Source organism: Callorhinus ursinus, unplaced genomic scaffold (genome assembly GCF_003265705.2).
Source record: "Callorhinus ursinus isolate GAN/ISIS: 27379988/994484 unplaced genomic scaffold, GSC_fseal_2.0 scaffold1, whole genome shotgun sequence".
Lineage (NCBI taxonomy): Eukaryota > Metazoa > Chordata > Mammalia > Carnivora > Otariidae > Callorhinus > Callorhinus ursinus.
The window spans coordinates 115,401,388-115,421,637 of record NW_027397063.1 but is presented as its reverse complement, the minus strand read 5'-3'; the positions used below and the strand labels follow the sequence as shown (position 1 = coordinate 115,421,637).

Here is a 20,250-nt window from a genome sequence, read left to right as displayed (position 1 = left end):
CATATTCTCTTCTTTCTCTTTCCCCCCTCTCTCCCTCTCACATACATACACACCCTCCCTCTCTGGTAACTGCCTTTTTAGGGTCTCACTCTTAACAAGAGTAGAGAACCAAGAAACAGATATTTGAGGAAAGTTCCAACATGAAAGAGAGTGGGAAGAGCAGAGAATCAGAAGAATAGAGTAGGAAGCTGAAAAAAATTTCAGAGTAATAATTAACATTATCAAAGAGATTAAGAGAAGACATTAAATCCATGAAAGAGTGTTTTAAAAAAATAAAGACTTGGAAAATGAGAAACCTCAAGAGATTAACATCCAAGCAACAGATATTCAACAAAGAGTGCCAAGCATAATGAATGGGAAAAAATATATATACACATAAGGGTATATCACCATGATATTTCAGAACACCAAGAATAAAGAGAAAAATTTTAAAGCTTCCAAAGATAAGAAACAGGATCAGAATCAGAAGTTGAAACAGCACTGGACTTCTCAACAGAAACACTGGAAGCTAGATGAAAAACTTTGAAGAAAATTAAGCATGAGGATGTAATATACTTTTCAGGCAATGTAAAGTCTCAAATACATTCTTCCCCAAAACCCCTTATCAAAGAACAAGCTAACCAAAAAGGAGAGAATAAATTAGGAAGGAAAGCAAAAGATGATAGGGACTCCAAAAAAAGACAAAGGATCCAAACAATGGTAAAGAAGCTGAATAGTTTAAAGGGCATCTAGATTGTAGAAAACGAACCTGCCATATCAGACATGATTATAGTTAAAAGTTAATTTAGTTAAAAGCACAGAAAATGCATGCTACAAAACTGATCCTATTATTTGTTTTAAAATAAAACAAAAAATCCTCATAAATATGCATACGAGAAAAAACTTAAAGGAAATACCAATATGTTCTGGGCACAATGATGAGGTGGTATAATTATGGCTAATTTTATTTTTGTACTTTTCTCCTTTTCTGAATACTCTATAATCAGTACAGTAATTTTATATGCACAGAAAATGTTTTAATGTACAACATGGAAATGTTAATGAAAAATATACAAAAAAAATGTTCTCAATTTCTCTGCCCTCTTTAGAACTAAGCCAAGTAAGCTTTGTCATTCTATTGTAGTTAGAATATCAATTACTGAATGACTTGTATATGTTAACATTTAATATGAATTCATTTAAGCCTTACATTCCTGAGATGGGACTATTAGTATTAATAGTATACAGATGAGAAAAGTGAGGCACAGAAGTTGTCTAAGGTCACCAAGGTAACGAGTAAAAGATATGCAATGTTTGTAAAGTGATTTTAAAATCATGACTTCTTCACAAAAACTGGCCCCCAAAAGAAAGCTAATTTTCATACTTGATAAAGAAAGAGATAAATCTGAGAAAACGAAGGTTCAAAATAAAAAAGAAAATGAAGGTTCTTTAAAGTAGAAAACTTAACACATTACTTCTAATACTTACATTTACATATTGGAAATAAATTATTTACAAATTACATAATTGCATTTTTTAAAAGATTTTATTTTATTTATTTGACAGAGAGAGAGAGACTGTGAGAGAGGGAACACAAGCAGGGGGACTGGGAGAGAAGAAGCAGGCTTCCTGCAGAGGAGGGAGCCTGATGTGTGGCTTGATCCCAGGACCTTGGGATCATGATCTGAGCTGAAGGCAGATGCTTAACGACTGAGCCACCCAGGCGCCCCCCATAATTCCATTTTTAAGTTTACTGTATTTTACGGGTAATGTTATAGATATAATGGCACTCATGAATTCGGTAATTATTGGGCATTAATCCCATGAGAACCCTAAAGTCTACTCTATACAAATCCTGGAAAACTGGAAAGTGTTATCTCTAGAGGAGAGGTAAGAAAAACAAAAATGATAAAAAGAAAAAAAAAGCAATAGTAATAGTATAAAGCAATGAGAAAGTAAGACTTTAGAAGAATTAAAAAACCAAAAAATATGAAGAAGAGATTATTTACACTTTATAGTCTACGTTTTGATGATGCCAGACTGACCTAAATTTTTCAAGTCCTAACCACAGAAACCAAAAGTACTCTGTGTAGCCCAGAGTTATAAAATACTTAATTGAATTTAATAAATAGAATTTGGGACCGATGAGCTAAAAAAATAAGTGAAATGAAAACGCATGCTATTAGTTTTCTTAATAGCAGTTTTTGAAAGATGTAATTTGTTTGTTTCTTATTTCCCCACTTGCAATACCTTTTACTACTAAAATAAGAGTAGGTGTTCAATATATTCTGAGTAAAAACAGGATGAAGTCAAACATTGCCAACACTATTAGCTCTTTTTGTCATTACAGAATAATAGGAGCAGCTTACTAAATGTCAGGCACTAGTCCATGCTCTCCTAATCTCTTTTTAATGAGATAACTATCATGATCTTCCTCACTTTGCATGGAAAGAAAATGAGGCCCGGTAAATTAAGGATTTGTCCAAGTTACGCAACTAGTAAAAGGCAGTGAAGGATATGGATCCGGACAGTCTGGAACAGAACCCATTTTTTGAACCACTATCTTTTATGGTTTCAGCAACTGAGAGCCAAAGAAAAGATGTCAATTTACTAAAGCAAAATGATTTTCAGTCCGTGACTGGAGAACAAAGCAATTTCATATACAGTATCTTTCCTTAGACTAAAAACGTCCAGAGATTCTGACTTGGTTAGAAATGTTAGTCAACAATGAATCATATGTTAATATAAAATCAACCATATGTAAACATGAAAATGTTAAACAATAAGGTATAAAGAAATGTTTACTCCCTCAAGGATCTGAGAGTGACCTATTATTAACTACTGTTGAAGACTGGCCTCCCAGCATACTGAGGCCACTTTACTGTCATATGATGATCTTAACCACATTTTCTGATTTTCCCAGAATTCACTTTAGCAAAAATTAGAATCAATCACCACACTATTAACACAAATTTTGTATTCTTAATCCCCCTTTGTTCAAATTAGCATTTTCACCTTAGTAGTGAGTGGTAGTCAATAGTAATCTATTTGTAACATCAGAGAAAATTATATAGGTGCGAAAACAGCAAAAAATAAAAAAGTTAAATCAATATTACCTATCCTGCAAATTACCATCTAACAAAAATTCAAAATCAACACTCTGTAAAGTATTGGCATACATTTTTAAAGCAAACGTCTAAAAATAATTTAACTATAGATCTAAAAAATAGACTCTCTGAGAGTAGAATTATCTTCATAATACCAAACAACAAAATGGCAAAACAAAGGGAATCCTATCGAATTTTGACCTTGGGGAAAAAAAGAGACTATTTCCTCATGAAAATTTCATCAAACTAGGGAATAAATAAATATGCTCAGTCTCAAATTCTAAATACACCAAAATAATGACAAAATGTTACTTATATAAATTATATTCGCAGTATGTTCAACTGAGGTAGCTATTTAGAATAGAAATAAAGGCATTTAATTCTGAAGATTAATAGTTAATGAAAATTATACTACAATGTAAAACACTAGGTCAAACAAATGGGTATGTTTTAAAATTCCAATTAAGTGAAGAGAAAAAAAATAAGGAAAATATAAGATATAAGAGCTAACAGTCTGTTTCAATTTAATGACAAAAAGAATTCCAAAAAAAGGGGAAATACAGTTTACCTCCAATGGAAAAATGAGACTACTGTTAACTGTAGAATAAATAGACCTAAAGAACTACTGAATGATGAAAATTTTTAATAAAAATATGGTAAAAGTACACAATTAAATGCAATGCATAAATACTGACAATAGGGATACATTATATAACTGTATAAGAAAATGAGTTATTTGGAAAACCAATTAAAAGTACTACTGATAAGACCGCTCTGATGACTTATGAAGCTCTGGAACTCATCACATCTGTACCCTACAGAACAACTAACCTGATTGTCTCTCTTCTCAGCTAAGATATAAGCAATGTGAAGGAGCATTTTATTCCAAAGCCGATAATCATATCTGGCCATAACTGCCTTGTAACTGTCCATGCACATAGTCTTTGAAGCAGAGGATTAAATGTTCCTGCCCATTTTATCTAGTCCCCAAGACTCGTCCTGCAAAGTGAATAAAAATGATTATCTTTTAATCTACCCCTTGCATACATACCATTAAAAAAAAAAAACAGAGAGGAGGGCAAAGATGAGGAAAAAAAATCCTTGAAAATATGGATAATTATTATCCAATCTGGACTTAAGTGCTCAGCAAGATCTGTGCTTTGTTGAAGGGTAGGTGATTGGTAAGTCCCACATTTTATGAAACTCAGCCTTGGAAGATATGATCATGAATATAGACATATAGCAATTATAATAATATTTTGAAGTAAATTTTAAAATGACTTGAAAAATAAGTTTCCACTTTTAAAAAATCAGAATAAAAAATGTTGATTTCCTTCCATTTTTCTTGATATCTGATTTTTGAAAATAATTTCAAATTCAAATAGGCTAGATGATGATATACAAACAGCATAGGCGAAAACAAAATGGCATTTATCAACTAGTTTAAAAAGCTATCATGATCACAAATTGTAGGAAAAGAAAGGCAGAAAGGCACTGGAAGGAGGAGGAAGAGACTCAACTCAAAAGGAAGAGAAGGAAAGCTGTAATTAAAATATATTTAAGTATATGTAAAATTAGCATATATAGGTTGCCAGAAGGATAAATACAGGGAAAACAATACAATAATAAAAGTCACTGAAAATGGGCCAATGGAAAAGAGAGGGGAAATGAAGTCAGTAAAATATACTATGAGGTCAGTAAAATACAGTAATACTTCATTTACTAGTGGAGGACAAACGCAAATGAATTAAAGTGCATTTTTCAGGAAACAGGCATTTTAAAAGTAAAACTGTTCTGCTTATTTCTACACTATTCTTTCTCTTGTGTCCTTAGGAGTATGTGGCACATGTTTAATCTTTTATACAGAATGCACACAGATTTCTGGATTAAAGAGAAGTACCCTGAAAAATAAAGTACCCTGCCCCAACAGAGAAGCCTCTAGGCTTCTCTCTTGTTCTCTCTCTCTCTCTCGACATTGTAAGCAAAATTTTTTGTCTTCTTTTTGAAATTTTATGAAATTTCATAATTCTACCAGCAAGAGAGCATTTCACATTTGCCCTCCATTCACTTGTTTCTCTTTCTCTCCTAGTCTTATGAAACAAAAATTAACTTTTTATGAGAGCAAGTTTGGCTATTCAGAAGCAATTTCTATCTTATGTTTAAGTTCTGTTATTTCAAACTGCTGCATTTACTATGCATCTGACAACCAGCTAAATGGGCATTACTGTACGTAGAGGAAAATAAGTTCAAAACTAAATGGAATATATAAAGTAAAAAAGAAAAAAGCAAACTAAAATTAAGATACTAAAAGTCATGAAATTAGAAAGAAAAAATGTGTAATAATCAGATAATTTAAAAATAATAGTGTATTTGCAGTACCTTTTAAAAGATCTCTTCTCCTTCCCAATAATGAGGAAGAAGATACTCTAAAAACACAGAATTTAAACTGTTTGGTGTTTGTTCTGTACAGAAATTTTTTCAGCAATAAACTGTATTTTTATTTTACCTTTTTATAAAAAGATAAAATTGGGTAGATCTTCCTCTTTTCCTAATAATAAGGAAAATGTTACTCTTGAAAATAAACTGTGTTTCATACAGACATGTAACTAAGAGAATAGTGGACACTAATATAGATCAACTACATTAAGTAGGGGGGAAAATAAGGAAAAGAAAAAAGAGGAGTGGAAAAAAACATGGATGACCCTAGGTAATATTATCATTTTGGCTTTAAGCAATAGATTAAGCCAGAAAATGACAAGATTTTAAACCACGTGTTCGCAATGCGTATTCCCCAAAGCATCAGCATCAGCATAATCTAAAATCTGTTAAACTCTGGGGGTAAGGCCATGCAATCTGTTTCAATAAGCCCTATAGATGATTCTGGTGCATGCAAAAGTTTGAGAACCAATGATTTAAATATATTTAATAAATGAGAAATTTAATTTAAATACAAGATGAAATGCAATTAATGAAATTAAATCTGATGTTTGTCATTGTAACATGTAAGATGAATACCAAGTTACTGCTACTAAAAAGGATGTAATCTGGGAGTATTTACACACATGTGCATGTACACACACGTGCACACTCTACATCACAGATGAAAAAGAACAGTCATTTTAGGTAAGCATAGTTAAAGTAGTTGAGGGAAAACAGAACAACTGCTAAATTAATGAAATTGCCTTGTTATGGAGAAACAAGAAAAAAATAAATGCACTTGGCTGAGAAGTTCTCTAGATAATTATAAAATGAAAGAGTGAAAACTAATCCATCAATTCTTCAGATCAGCTAGCCTCCCTAAATGAACTGATTTCAAAGATACTATATCTAGATATACTCAGGTTATTACAGCAGTAGGAAGAGGAAGAATGCTGGCTACATAGCAATTGCAATTAGGTAGAATTGTTTCAAATATATAAACATTTACATACTTATGTGTAATAATAATGAGCAATAAAAGCAATGTAATTAAGTGAAAAAAATACTATGAATTTGGAATTTCAACTACTAATTTTGGGGTTTACCAAAGAATATGGCCTAGTGGACTCCTAAAATTTCTTGGATTATAATATAATGATGTATTAAAATAATTAAACGTTGAGAGAGAGAGATTTGCTGAAATTTGCCAGAAATTTTCAATTTTCATTCTCAAGGCAATCAAATGCCAGTAATCAAAATAGGCATACATCTTACCTAAACAGATAACACAAGCCATTCAGATGAATCTGGGGGAGGGAAGGGATGGTATTTTTTCAGGAGCACAGTAATTAAATTAATACTTAATCTAAATACATTTAAACAGCAATAGTACATATTTAACAAAACTAAATGAAAAAGAAATAAAATGTTGGTTACTTACCGGCAAGGGTACTTGTATGCCTAAAAGCTCTGACCTGGGAGTCTGACAAACCAGTCAAAAGGGAGATTACTGTGTCCATCATATACTCATCATAAATTATGCTATACTGACACTGTCGAATCAGGACTCCAATAAATTCACAAAAGTTCGAACGAAATTTTTTCCATTGAGGCCCAGGCATGGTAAGGGGATAATCACCACTGTCCTAAAAGGAATAAAAAGAACATATTAAATTTGACATATGATATCAATTTGATCAAAGTTTTTTTTCCTACCTATAAAGGAACATTTTCTTCTCAAAAGTAGATGTGGACAGATATTGAAGGTGACTTACACAGGTACGCTGATAGCTTTCTATTTATTGTTTGTTTTGATCTTCCACAACTAAATAATTCATGAAGTGCTCAAATCTGTTAATCAGAACAAGTATTTAATTCATTATTCTAAGCCAACATTCAAAAAAAATAGTTCCCATGTTGTTATATTTGGGTCCTAGTTGAGATAATTTGAAGTAAAAACAAAAAAAAATTAAAGAAGTGTAGACTAGAAAGGATATTTGTGATTGAATTCAGATCGAAGTAATCAGGATTTCAGTACCACATAGCATCTTTCAATTCTTTAAAATAGAATTTTTAAAAATTGAGAATTTCAGGGGCGCCTGGGTGGCTCAGTTGTTAAGCGTCTGCCTTCAGCTCGGGTCATGATCCCGGGGTCCTGGGATCGAGTCCTGCATCGGGCTCCCTGCTCAGCGGGGAGCCTGCTTCTCCCTCTCCCACTCCCCCTGCTTGTGTTCCCTCTCTCGCTGTGTCTCTCTCTGTCAAATAAATAAACAAAATCTTAAAAAAAAAAAGATTAAAAAAAAAAGAATTGAGAATTTCAAAAGTATTTCATTATGAAGTCCAAAACTAATTTTTTTTGCATCTGAAACTGCAACCTTATTTCTTCCAATTTTACTATAAATGTTCTATTAACTGTATTTTATAGAGCAGACTTATTAACTTTTCAAAGAAAAGAAATCTAGTATGGGCTCTTGGTATTACCAGATTGTGTCATCTTGTTTAAAACATGAAACTGAATGGGGTAATGGGATGATGGGCAATAAAGAGGGTACTTGATATAATGAACACTGGGTGTTATATGCAACAGATGAAACACTAAATAAACAAACAAAAAACAACATGAAAATGACACTGAACACAATTAGTTAGAGGTTTCCCACTCTAGCCTAAAACATTTTGGTGGAGAAATATAAATTCACAAGGCAGAGAGTGAGAAATTCTGTGAACACAGTATCTGAATATTCTGAATTTCTGGCTGTTTGCTTTTGCTAAACCAAACTGCTGCTAGAAAATTAGTTATGAGGGAAGGCTTGGGCTGTGTTGGTATCTCAGGAAAGAAAACTAGTGTAATACTTAGAATAACAGAAAACTCCAAGAGCAAGGAACAGCTGGCTGAATCTTCTAGTCCTTGAGATTGGGAGTGTCAGAGGTAGACGGGAGAGGATAAAAGAGTGGAAAGGTGAGATGCTTCTTCTCAAAGGTATCTCAACAGGCTGCTGCTGCTTCTGTATCACAAAAGCTCATTAGTGTAGAGCTTCTCCTGCTTTATACCAACTGTGAGATTCAGCCATTTAGTGCTCCTCCACAACAACAAAGAATAAAATTTATCTCAATAACCCATCTAAACAAGCCAACAGCAAGCAAGAGGAAAGGCAGAAAAATAAGCACTCAGAAGTAAATAATAAAAAACTAAAATACTTCAGAAGATTCAAATGTAGCACAAATCAAAATAAAAAAACTTTAAGGCTAAAATATTTTATTTACTGATTTATTTTTTGAGGTATAATTCACATATAACATTGTATTAGTTTCAGGTATACAATATAATGATTCAGTATTTGTAGATATTGTGAAATGATTACCACAATGAATCTAATTAACATCTGTCACCATACAGTTACAGAAATTCTTTTTCTTGTAATGAAAACTTTTAAGAGCTACTCTCTCAGCAACTTTCAAATATGTAAAATAGCATTAACTATAGTCATAATGCTGCTCATTATATCCCTATGACTTACATATTTTATAACTGAAGTTTGTACCTTTTGACCCATTTGCCTGTCCCCAAACCTCCTACCACTGGCAATCACTAATCCGTTCTATCTATGAGCTTAGTGGGGTTTTTTGTTGCTTTATTTTTGGGTTTTTTGATTCCCCATGTAAGTGAGAGCATATGGTATTTGTCCTTTTCTGTCTTATTTCATTTAGCATAATACCATCAAGGTCCATCCATGTTGTCATAATGGCAAGATTTCCTTTCTTTTTTAATGGCTGAATAATACTCTGTTGTGTGTATCATTCATATATATATATATATATATATATATATATATGCCACATTTTCTTTATCCACTCATCCACTGAATAGACACTTAGGCTGTTTCCACATCTTGGGTAATGTGCAATGAACATGGAGCTGAATACATCTAATATTCTCTTTCATAATTAAAAAATTCAGTTGATGAATTGAAGGAAAGAACAGTCCTACTAATGATAGGAGATACCTTAGTAGCCTGGAAAATATTGTGTAAGAAATATCTGAGGAAAAAACATGTAACTTGCTAGATGGGCCTTCTGGAAAAGCCTTTTAAAATGGCCAGACTAGGCAAGTATGACCTCTTTAGTCCCTTCCTCTCTCAATGATCTAGAACTCATGTGGATGTTCAACAGTGATTTTGCAACTACAAAGGGACAAGTATGCAGATAAAAATGATAGAAGGATGAAAAAAAGTCTAGGTCTTCACTCTGCTGAGATGCAGTAACAACCATGTTTTGTCTACTCCCAAATTTATTTTGCATAAGACAAATTTACTCCTGTGAATTCAAGCCATTGTTGGTCAGATTTTCTGCTACTCACAGACAATTTCAGTCCTACTATTAAGTAGAATTATAAGCAGTGGGAAAATGAATTATTCAGCGAATGATTTTGGGATAATTGGCGGTTCATTAGAAGAAAATTAGATTGTACCTTACCCCAAAGTTAATTCCTAATGAATCAAAACACTTAAAAACATTCAGGAAAAAAGAAATAAAAACATGGGAGGATATTCTCAGGGTGAGGAAGTCTTTTACTAATACAATACAAAAACCAGAAGTCATAGAAGACCAACAGATTCACCCACATAAAAGCAACTCTTGTATATAAAAAAAAACAACATTAAAAGCAAGTTGAAAGCATAACAATAGGGTTTGGCTTCCATTTAGAATGTAGAAGGCTACCAACAATGAGAAAAAGCTGAATCCATAGAAAAAAAGATAAACTTTTCTTGAGCCCATCTTGAGCTGAATTAGCTATCATTCCAAAGAATAAGCCCCTCCAAGAAGACATGAAACAAATAAGCTATATCATCTGTGGTAGAGCCTAAGAGTAAAGGTCTCCAAAAAAGTGGGTAAGAAATGAACTTGAAATTTTAATGAACTGTCAAAGATGAAGTGTGGGCTAGTTCGGTAGAACAAGGACTTTGCACTCACTCAAAAAAGCCCTTTTTCACAGGCCTCAATTGGGTATTTTAAGCAAATTCTGAGATAGAGCAGAACAGAGAGCACACCTCTCTTGATGGTGCAGACCTGCAGGGGATGATCTTCAATTGCTGGGGGAATGGTAAGAAGCCCAGCTCGCTTCTCCAGACTTTTGTCCCCTGCAAATTAAAACACTTAATCTGATGGAGGTAGGTCAGCAAACTGAGTCACCACCACAGCACAGGCAAAGACCCACTGTAGCCAGGAGAAGGAAAAAATCCTCCATCTGGGAGAGAGATTAAGACAAAACACTGTCCTGGACCCTGAATCCTAATACCAATATCAAACAGAGATCTGCTAGTATTGGGAGACAGAGAACTCCACCTGAGGCCAGCCACAGACATAATGGTCAGGAAAGCAAAGGTCCCTCAGTAGCTCCAGGCACAAAAGTCATGCTTAAGACTTAGCACTAGGACAATAAAGAATCCCCATACCCTCATTATATTACCAGGCAATAAGCAACACCAGTCTACCACCAGAAGGAGGGGCAGGAGTATGGCGTAGGAGTACCCTGTGTCACAGGAGAACAGAGAGAGCTGAAAGCTGAGGGTACAGCATGAACACTGAGAAAACCCCTCTGGGTATCCTACATAGAATGCAACAGCAGCCCACCACTAGAGAAATCTGAAGACTGTGGTTCACTAAAGACAATGACATCAACAACAGAACATAAAACTAATTCAATTCCTAACTAAACTGACAACGTATACCATTTTATCCTTTTCAATTTTTGTACCATGTGCAAATATTATGATTAAAAGGAAAAACCCTTTTGGGGGTGCCTGGCTGGTTCAGTCAGTTGAGCATCCAACTCTTGATTTTGGCTCATGTCATGATCTCAAGGGTCTTGAGAGCTAGCCCACCCTTGGCCTCCACAATCAGCAGGGAGTTGCCTGAGATTCTCTCATTCTCCCTCTGCCCCTCCCCCCCCACTCATATTCGTGTGCACACGTTCTCTCTCTAAAATAAATAAATAATTTTTTTCAAAAGGGAAAAAACCCTTTTAAAAAAGAAAAATCTCCTGTATCTACCTCAAAAGGCAGTTTCTTGCTTTACTGTAATACCAGTTATAAATCTGTCCTTGTTAGGCACATTTATACATGTCATGTGAAAAGAACTGTCTAGTGGGGCACCTGGGTGCCACAGTCAGTTAAGCAGCCAACTCTTCTCTCTCCCTCCGCCCCTCCTGCTTGTGCATGCTCTCTCTCTAATAAATAAATCTTAAAAAAAAAAAGAGAGGGAGAAAAGAACTGTCTAGTTAATGAAGGGTAATGGGATATTGAAAACTAACTTCCTTCACAAAGCAGTAATTTTTTTTAGGAGAGCTAAGAAAATAATAACAAAATAAAGTTAATAATCAAGTAGCCTAAAGAGCTTATCCACAACTAATATTTAAATTCTGTGAGTGCAGTCTTACTATGATACTTTGCGCAAGGAATTTATTGAATAAACAAATGCAAAGGTAAACCATATCCAACAAACAGGTATAGAAAGGCAGACAGAAGCTCAGGGTGGGAAGAATATCAGGCAGAAATCCGCTAGGATAATACAGAGCAAACCAAAAAGATCCAGTAAGAAAGTAATTTCTACAAATACCTTCAGATGAATACAAGGGGAGAAATTTTCATGTAAAGATAATATAACCAGCATTTTTTTGGCATGCACTTTTCAAATCCATAATTTTGTATTATCTATATACTGTGGTGACTACTAGTGTGTATAAAGATGAAAGAAATAAGATCTTAAGAACTTGTCCTAGATCACAGAGCTACAGGGTTCTGATTCTGGGACTGTAAAGTCCATGAATTCTTAACTCTATAATGGAGCTTCACCTGGTTTACCACAGGAACCTTGGGGGACAGAAGGAATGTCTAGTGATTGTTCTTCCAAGGAAGAACTTTGGGGTTCTGTTCTCAAATGGATGACAAGCAACTAATGGAAAAGTTTATTTTAGAGGTTTTGGGGACATTGATGGAGGAATAAAAGGAAAAGGGTACCACAGTTCAGAGATAAGAGCCAGCAAAAAAAACTACAAAATTTAGAGCCTCTGAAATGAGAACAACAATCTTATGAGATGTCCACTGCAAGGTAGAGCTCATGTAGGTGACAGAAGTGGAAGGCTAACTGCATAATCCCTAAGCATTTGATATTTGGGAACCCAATTTGGTCACAAACTATACATATCAAAAGAGATAAAATACTCTTTAAGAGTAAATCCAAGAGAATTGTTTAACTCAACTGATGGACAATGTCACAAAAAAAATGTCACCTATTTTTGGTGAAACATTGGCTTTTGGTTACCTAATTTCAACAGACTTACCCAAGGATATATACTACTATTGCTTAAAACAGATCTGTAAACACTTATTTAGAGAAAGTATCCATCCACCCAACCATTCATCTACTCATGTATTTACTGAGCAATAAATATGATCCAGGCACTAATTCTTGGCATACAAAGATGAGCACACTAAGAATCTTCTTCTAAGAACTTCTATTTTATTTTTTTTCTAGACTTATTGGGATTTAATTGATACATAATACTATGTAAGTTTAAGGTATAAAAGAAGTTGATATAATACATTTATATACTGCAAAATGATTAACACCAGAGCACTAGCTTAACACATCCTATTACATTATATTACCCATTTCTTATTTTTTCGTGAGAGCACTGAAGATCTACTCTCTTAACAACTTTTGTATATATAACACAGTACTATTAACTATAATCACCATTCTGTACATTAGATCCTCAGAACTTATTCGTCTTATAGTTGGAAGTTTATACTCTTTGGTCGACTTCTTCCTGTTTCCCCTATCCTCCACAGAACTTCTAGTTGAAAAGAAGGACACATAAAAAATAAACAAGTAAATTAAGTACAATGACAGGAATGTTATGAGGGTACACAGTACTACTTAGGAAGGAATCTCCATTTTCTGCAGAGGCAACTGGGCAGGAGAAATAGGGTCAACAGCATTCTAAGCAGTAAGATTAGCAAATTCATATAAAACAAAGATACAACGAGAATATGGAACTGCTTTAAGTTTGGCAACCTAAACCAGATTTTGTGGTGGTAACCAAGATAAAAGATGGGGCCAGATCATAGGGAACCTTCTTTTTATATAAAGCCTTCATTATAATAAAGCCAAGCTTTATTCTGGAGGCAATGGGTGGCCACTGAAAAATTTTGAGCAAGTAAGGATCATGAACAGATGTAAGCTTTAAAAAATATTTCTGGTTCCACCATGGAGAATAATCAGAAGTAAAGGTGAAGGAAATGGAGCAAGGAGACTTATCACTGCAACAGATCCAAAAATGAAGGGGGAATGTAGAGAGCGCCTAACTAAGATAGTTATGATGATGATGGACAAAATAGAGATGTGATGTATACTCAAATACTGAAAATATGACTACTGGACAAAAATGACTTGTTTCCGGTGTGATTTACTGGTGGGTTTATTCACAATAGGAAACAAAAAAAGAATTGTTTGCCCCTCACTCTCTTGAGGCGTAACTCTTTTGTTTAGGGATGCTTAATTACTATGTCCCATAAGAGACCAACATCCTTTAACTCATAAATAATTGATATAGAATATCCTACTTCCAGACTTCAGGCCACACTAGCTTCTATATTCAAAATAAATCCAAAATTTCAGAAAGAGATCATCAATGGATATTAAAACTGTTGAATGGTAAGTTGAGTGGCATAAGCAGAATGTTAACAAAGTACCAAAATACTTGATATGTGCAAAGGGAAAAGTACTTTTACAAAAAGGTTCAATGGTCATCACCTCATAAGTGATCAATTGCAGCATCACTAATAAACGGACAACCTGCCATTACGTACTATCTACTGTGACACAATATGAAGTACACAGCATCACCTACAAAATCTCCTTGCAAAAAATGTGTAAATGTAATCTAATGAAGTCATTAGACCTAACTTTTAGTTACAAAATACAGGAGATTTAGGAACAAGCTAAATGATAACCATGAAGAAAAAAGTCGGAGAAACAAAAATGTGGGATACTTGATGGCTAGGTTGTCAACTAAAAGTTAATGTCATGCAAAGAAAAAAATGTGGAGGAAGTGTTTTATATTTTGAAAAGGTACTGACAACAAAACAATCAAATGTAATATATAAATCAGGGTGCTTTAGCCACACTGGCTTCTTTATTGTCTAATACCCTAGGTTATGTTTCTATCTCAGGGCCATTTGCGCAGTTTAAATTTTCTCTTCCCCTAAATACACACGTGGCTGCTCCATCCCCTCTTTCAAGTGTTTACTCAAGGTCACATTCTCAGAGAGGTTTTCCTGACCATCCTATTTAAAATCATCCTTCCATTCCCAATCTCTTCCCCCTTCTCTGCTTTATTTTTCTACATAGCATTTATTGTCATTTATCATACTACAATATTTTGCCTATGTATTTTATTCACTGGCTTTCTCTCCCAGCTAAAATGTAAATTCCATGAGGGAAGGGATTTTTGGTTGGTTTATTCAGTGCTTTGTCCTCAATGCTTGAAATGTTTAACAGACATTCAACTGTTTCTTCATCAAATGAATAAATCACCACAAAAATGATACTGTCAATATGGGTCAGAAATAATGGGAAGGATATCTAAATGATCCCTAAAGTTTTCTCTTGAATCGATCATAAATTTTGACAATTTGTGTTTCCTTAGCCACAAAGAGAAATAAGAATATGTAAAGTCAAAGCAGCAATGGGACTTCCAATCAGCCCTTTTAAATATGTTTTCCCCTAAATCGGCATAAGTTATGGAGTACCACCAAATGTCTGGTCCCTATTCATCCATGAATCTTCACAAACATTTCATTAAGAGTTGTAAATGATTTGTCAATAAGAAAAAGAAAAGTTTACAAAATTCAAGGTACTGATTACCTCTCAGGAGAAGGCTTAGAATGGGGGAGTGGAGGAACACACAGGTATTTTAGTAATATTTCAGTTCTTAAGTTGGGGATGGCAGATTTACATACTTTATATATATATTACATATATTTTTTGTTCTATCAAATGACACAGAATTTTTTAAAAATGAGTACATTAAAAAGTATTTGAAACTACCAAATTTACATCCTTGAGGATACCAAGTTCCTGAAATCACTAGGAGAAATTCCAATTTCTGGAATACCATTATCTAAATTATCACAATGTTATAGTCAGCCTTTAAGATGTAAAATCACATCTATGCATTTCTATATCACAGTGACTGGAAGAGTTACTTTTATCTTCCCCTCAAAAAATCAGAATGCATAAGAACCGTGTGTCAAGGGAACAAAGAAAATGATATGCCTTATCCTTGGAAAGATCCAGTGAGTCATTTTTACAAAACAAAATTTTGAGTGGGCTAAATAAAATTTATTATTAAATATGTTGTTTGAACTTTTGTTTTTAAGTTAAAAATAGCCATAAAGATTAATTAGATTATTTTGGCTGACTGCCATAAGGCAATTAAAGAGGAAATGCTCTTTACTATCAGACCTCTGCTAATTAAGTCTAAGGTAACTTTCAATTTGACAAACCTCAGCCTTAAAGTATCAGGAAATTCAACTGGCATATACACACCAATTAAATAATATAAAAATATATTTGGGGAAGAAAAATTCTACAAGTCAATGCTATAAAAACTCTGTTGTATTTTTTCAAACCCCTATCTTATCTCTGTATCTCCAGCATTTATCTAGGACACTGTCTAATATGCTTAGGAAGACAACAATGGTTTGGGGATGGCTTATTTATAAGGATTAAATGCAATTAGTCTAATTTCTCCAGCTTCGTACCTCAATGTTTTCTCCTATAATCCTAAACACCATCTTCCCTATAAACTCTTTCCTGGTTTTTCCGGTGAACTTCTATTCATCTTTAAAAACCTAGTTTTAGGGCTAAGTAATTTGTGAAGCTCTCGCATCTCAGATAATTAACTCACCCTTTGGGTTCTCACAGCGTCTTGTATTTCTCAACTATTGAACTTGTCAAGGTATTACTGCAATTAGTTCACAAAGTTTTCTCCATTTACAACATGAAATCATTTTCTAGAGCTATAACCTTGTTAATCTCTAAGTATATAGTTCCTAACTAAAAGTTAGACAAACATTAAGTGTCCAATAAATGTTTACTGAATAAACACAAAAGTAAATCCTGTATAAATAATTTTGAAAGACTAAACAGTTCAGGGCACCTGGGTGGCTCAGTAGGTTAAAACGCTGCCTTCAGCCCAGGTCATGATCCCGGCGTCCTGGGATGGAGCCCTGCAGCAGGCTCCCTGAGCAGGGAGCCTGCTTCTCCCTCTCCCTTTGCCCCTCCCACTGCCTGTGCTCTCTTGCTCTCTCTCTCTCTCTCTCTCAAATAAATAAAATCTTAAAAAAAAAAAAAGACTTAATAGTTCATTTGACAGTTGTTAAAATAAAAAGTTATACCTAAAAATCCATAATAGATACTGAATACCTAACTTTAGCTAATTTAAAAGCCCTTCATAATGATTAGCAAATATAAATGTGATTTCATATCCCTATAAAATGTTTTATAAATATATTTTAAAACTGAAAAATAAAAATCTTGAAACGATCAGGGTGTAATTACAACTTAAATATGTAGTTCATCATATCTAATCAAGATGGGGATTTAAGCCAGTACCCAATGATACAAATGTTATTGTTGGCTTATGAGTATCTCATTTAAGCATCTCTCATAATGAGAGTAGATGTCTTATAACAATATAATGGAATGGATTAACTCCAAAAAGATTCAAAATATATCAATAGAATATAACTGGTCCTTTCAAAAAGATACTAATTTAATTCCATAATTTGTTTGGTCAGCCCTAAGACATTTGGTTATAAAAATAGCCAGAAATTTATTCTATGACTGAAGGTGTCCAAGTGGAGAGAGTACAACTGTTACCTGAGTGACTCTTTCCAAGCTACTTCAGATATACTTCAGTTGTATACTAGGCAAACAGGGGAGTGGTTATGACTATGAACTCAGGAGCTAGATGTTCTGGGCTTCATTCCTGACTTTATCATTTACTAGTTGTGTGACCTGAGGCAAGTTTCTTAAACCCTTTTGCCTCCATTTTCTCATCTGTAAAATGGAGATGATAATAATAATATAGAAGACCTACCTCATAAAAATGTCATGAGTATTAAATATATGTAAAGAATGTGCAACAGTGCACAAAGACAAATATTTGCTATTATTATCATTCAACATGTTTCCTCTTGTCTCTAATATTTTGTACTGCAAAGTTCACAGTTGTAATATTATTTCCTATTTTGTACCTTTTCACATTATAAATGATTACAATTTCTTGAGTCTTCATCAGTTTTTCTATGTGATTGTTTCTTTGCCCTTTGGCACTTCTCATTTCCAACTCTGCTTCCTTTAATAGTCTGTCTACCTTCCTCAATGTGAAAGTTTCCAAAGTGATATGTACACCACCAACTGAGTGGTGTACTGAAAAAAATATTAAAACGTCTCTTTATTTTTAAATAAATTATTAGTAATATTTAAAATATAGAATAAGCTTTGTATGCCCTCACTAGGTCCATATTTCAGATTATATTGTATCACAAAGGGTATCTGAGGTATCCCAAGAGAAAAATTAGAAGAGCTCAATGCTCAAGGGGGTTGATATTAGAAATGGCATTCTTCAATGGTTTACTCATTTTGTAAGTTGCATATGACCAATGCAATAGATTTAAATATATTTTAAAATATTTATTTTTAACTCTTCATAAAACGTTAACACAAAGATTTTGGGGAAAAACAGAAACAGAAAGAAAAATCTGAGTATGTAAACACAAGTGAATAATAAATATTCACTTCATATTCATTCATAAATATGGAGGCACTAACACTTCTTGCACAAGCTCATCTTAGACCATTATAAAAATTAAAGCCATGACGATCCAAGCGGAGAAAGTCGATTATCATATGGTTTCACTTATTTGTGGAACATAAGGGATAGCATGGAGGACATCAGGAGAAGGAAGGGAAAAATGAAGGGGGGAATTCGGAGGGGGAGAAGAACCATGAGAGACTATAGACTCTGAGAAACAAACTGAAGGTTTTAGAGGGGAGCGGGGTGGAGGGATGGGTTAGCCCGGTGATGGGTATTAAGGAGGGCAAGTATTGCATAGAGTACTGGGTGTTATATGAAAACAATGAATCATGGAATACTACATCAAAAAACTAATGAGGTACTGTACGGTTACTAACATAATAAAATTAAATTAAATAAAAAAAAAGCCATGATAACCTAATGACATCTGAGAAGAAACTGATCTAGTATTGTATGCATTTAACCTATAAATAAATACATGCTGCAAACTACACTATAAGATAATAAATAGAATTAAAGAAATATTATAAATATAAATAAATATATAAAGAAAAATAAATATAATTACACTGTAACAGAATAATTATTTATAATAAATGTAATATAATAAATGATTATTTATTTATCTGATTTATTTATTATTTGGTCTGATTACCAAAGGTAGGAGGAAAAAAACCTTTTGTCTATTTTTATTTATCACATATTTAGAAAATAAGATTTAGTTTAGAACTAAGAAAGTCTGAAATAATCACCAGGCAGTTACTTCTTAAGCACTCTCCCCACAAGATAAGAACTCCAGCCTTCTGAGAAGGAGCATGGGGGAGAGGAAGAGAAGAGAATAATTTTTTAGCTTTATCATAGATATTCACTATTAAGACAATAGGCTGAAAAATGTTTTATCAATGGAATATAAAATCAAAAATATTTAGACTTTAATTTGGGACTGGAGATAATTTGAGTTTTCTTCTACCATATCTTTTGCATTTTCTTCTTATTTTCTCAGTTTGTATAATATTTAACCATTTTTACAATGGTTATAAAACTTAAAAGTTTTATACATTGTGCTCTTCTGTAATGATTAGATCTTACCCAGTGGCTTTTTTCTCTTCTTGTTTCTAATCGCATGTGCTTCTATGAATTTGTTTATTTAAACTTAAGTATAGAACTTCTCATCGTTTATCCATTTGAGCATTTATTAATCACAGGGTTGAAAAAGAATGAAGCGGGGGGGAACTGGAGGGGGAGACAAACCATGAGAGACTATGGACTCTGAGAAACAAACTGAGGGTTCTAGAGGGGAGGGGGGTGGGGGGATGGGTTTGCCTGGTGATGGGTGTTAAAGAGGGCACGTTCTGCGTGGAGCACTGGGTGTTATATGCAAACAATGAATCATGGAACACTACATCAAAAACTAATGATGTACTGTATGGTGATTAACAACAAAAAAAAGAATTAAAGGCACTAAGTGAATACATTAAATGTACTGTGTTGCAAAGCTTCTCTTCATAGATGTCACATTTCAATATATGAAAACTATGCAAACTGACCTTTGGAAAACATACTTAAAGAGTTTGTATTTGGAGATGTGACTCTAATAATCTGGGGGAAGAAATACTATTAAATTTTGCTTTATATATCAGGGGCTGGCTCCAACAGGAACTAAATGTATCTACTGGCTATTCCCTATGAACCAGACATTGCTCTAAACTGTTTGGATGCAATGGATCCTGTCATCAAATCTTTCTGAATTTTACCACAAAATACAATTTACCAAAACTAACCTTCCTCCACTCCTGGGGACTAAAAGACCTGTACAGTATTCTGAAGAAACTAAAAGACCTGTACAGTATTCTGAAGAAA

The 20,250-nt window shown here is 33.8% G+C and overlaps 1 protein-coding gene across 2 annotated transcripts in view; it reads right to left on the bottom strand.

Moving 5' to 3' along the window:
- STAG1 (STAG1 cohesin complex component) overlaps positions 1-20,250 on the bottom strand; it is a 428,102-nt gene that overhangs the window by 165,282 nt on the left and 242,570 nt on the right. For both annotated transcript variants that reach the window (XM_025881833.2, XM_073899645.1), the window contains one exon: positions 6,946-7,150. In XM_025881833.2, the coding sequence (XP_025737618.1) occupies positions 6,946-7,150 (205 nt within the window). The remainder of the gene's footprint in view (positions 1-6,945; positions 7,151-20,250) is intronic.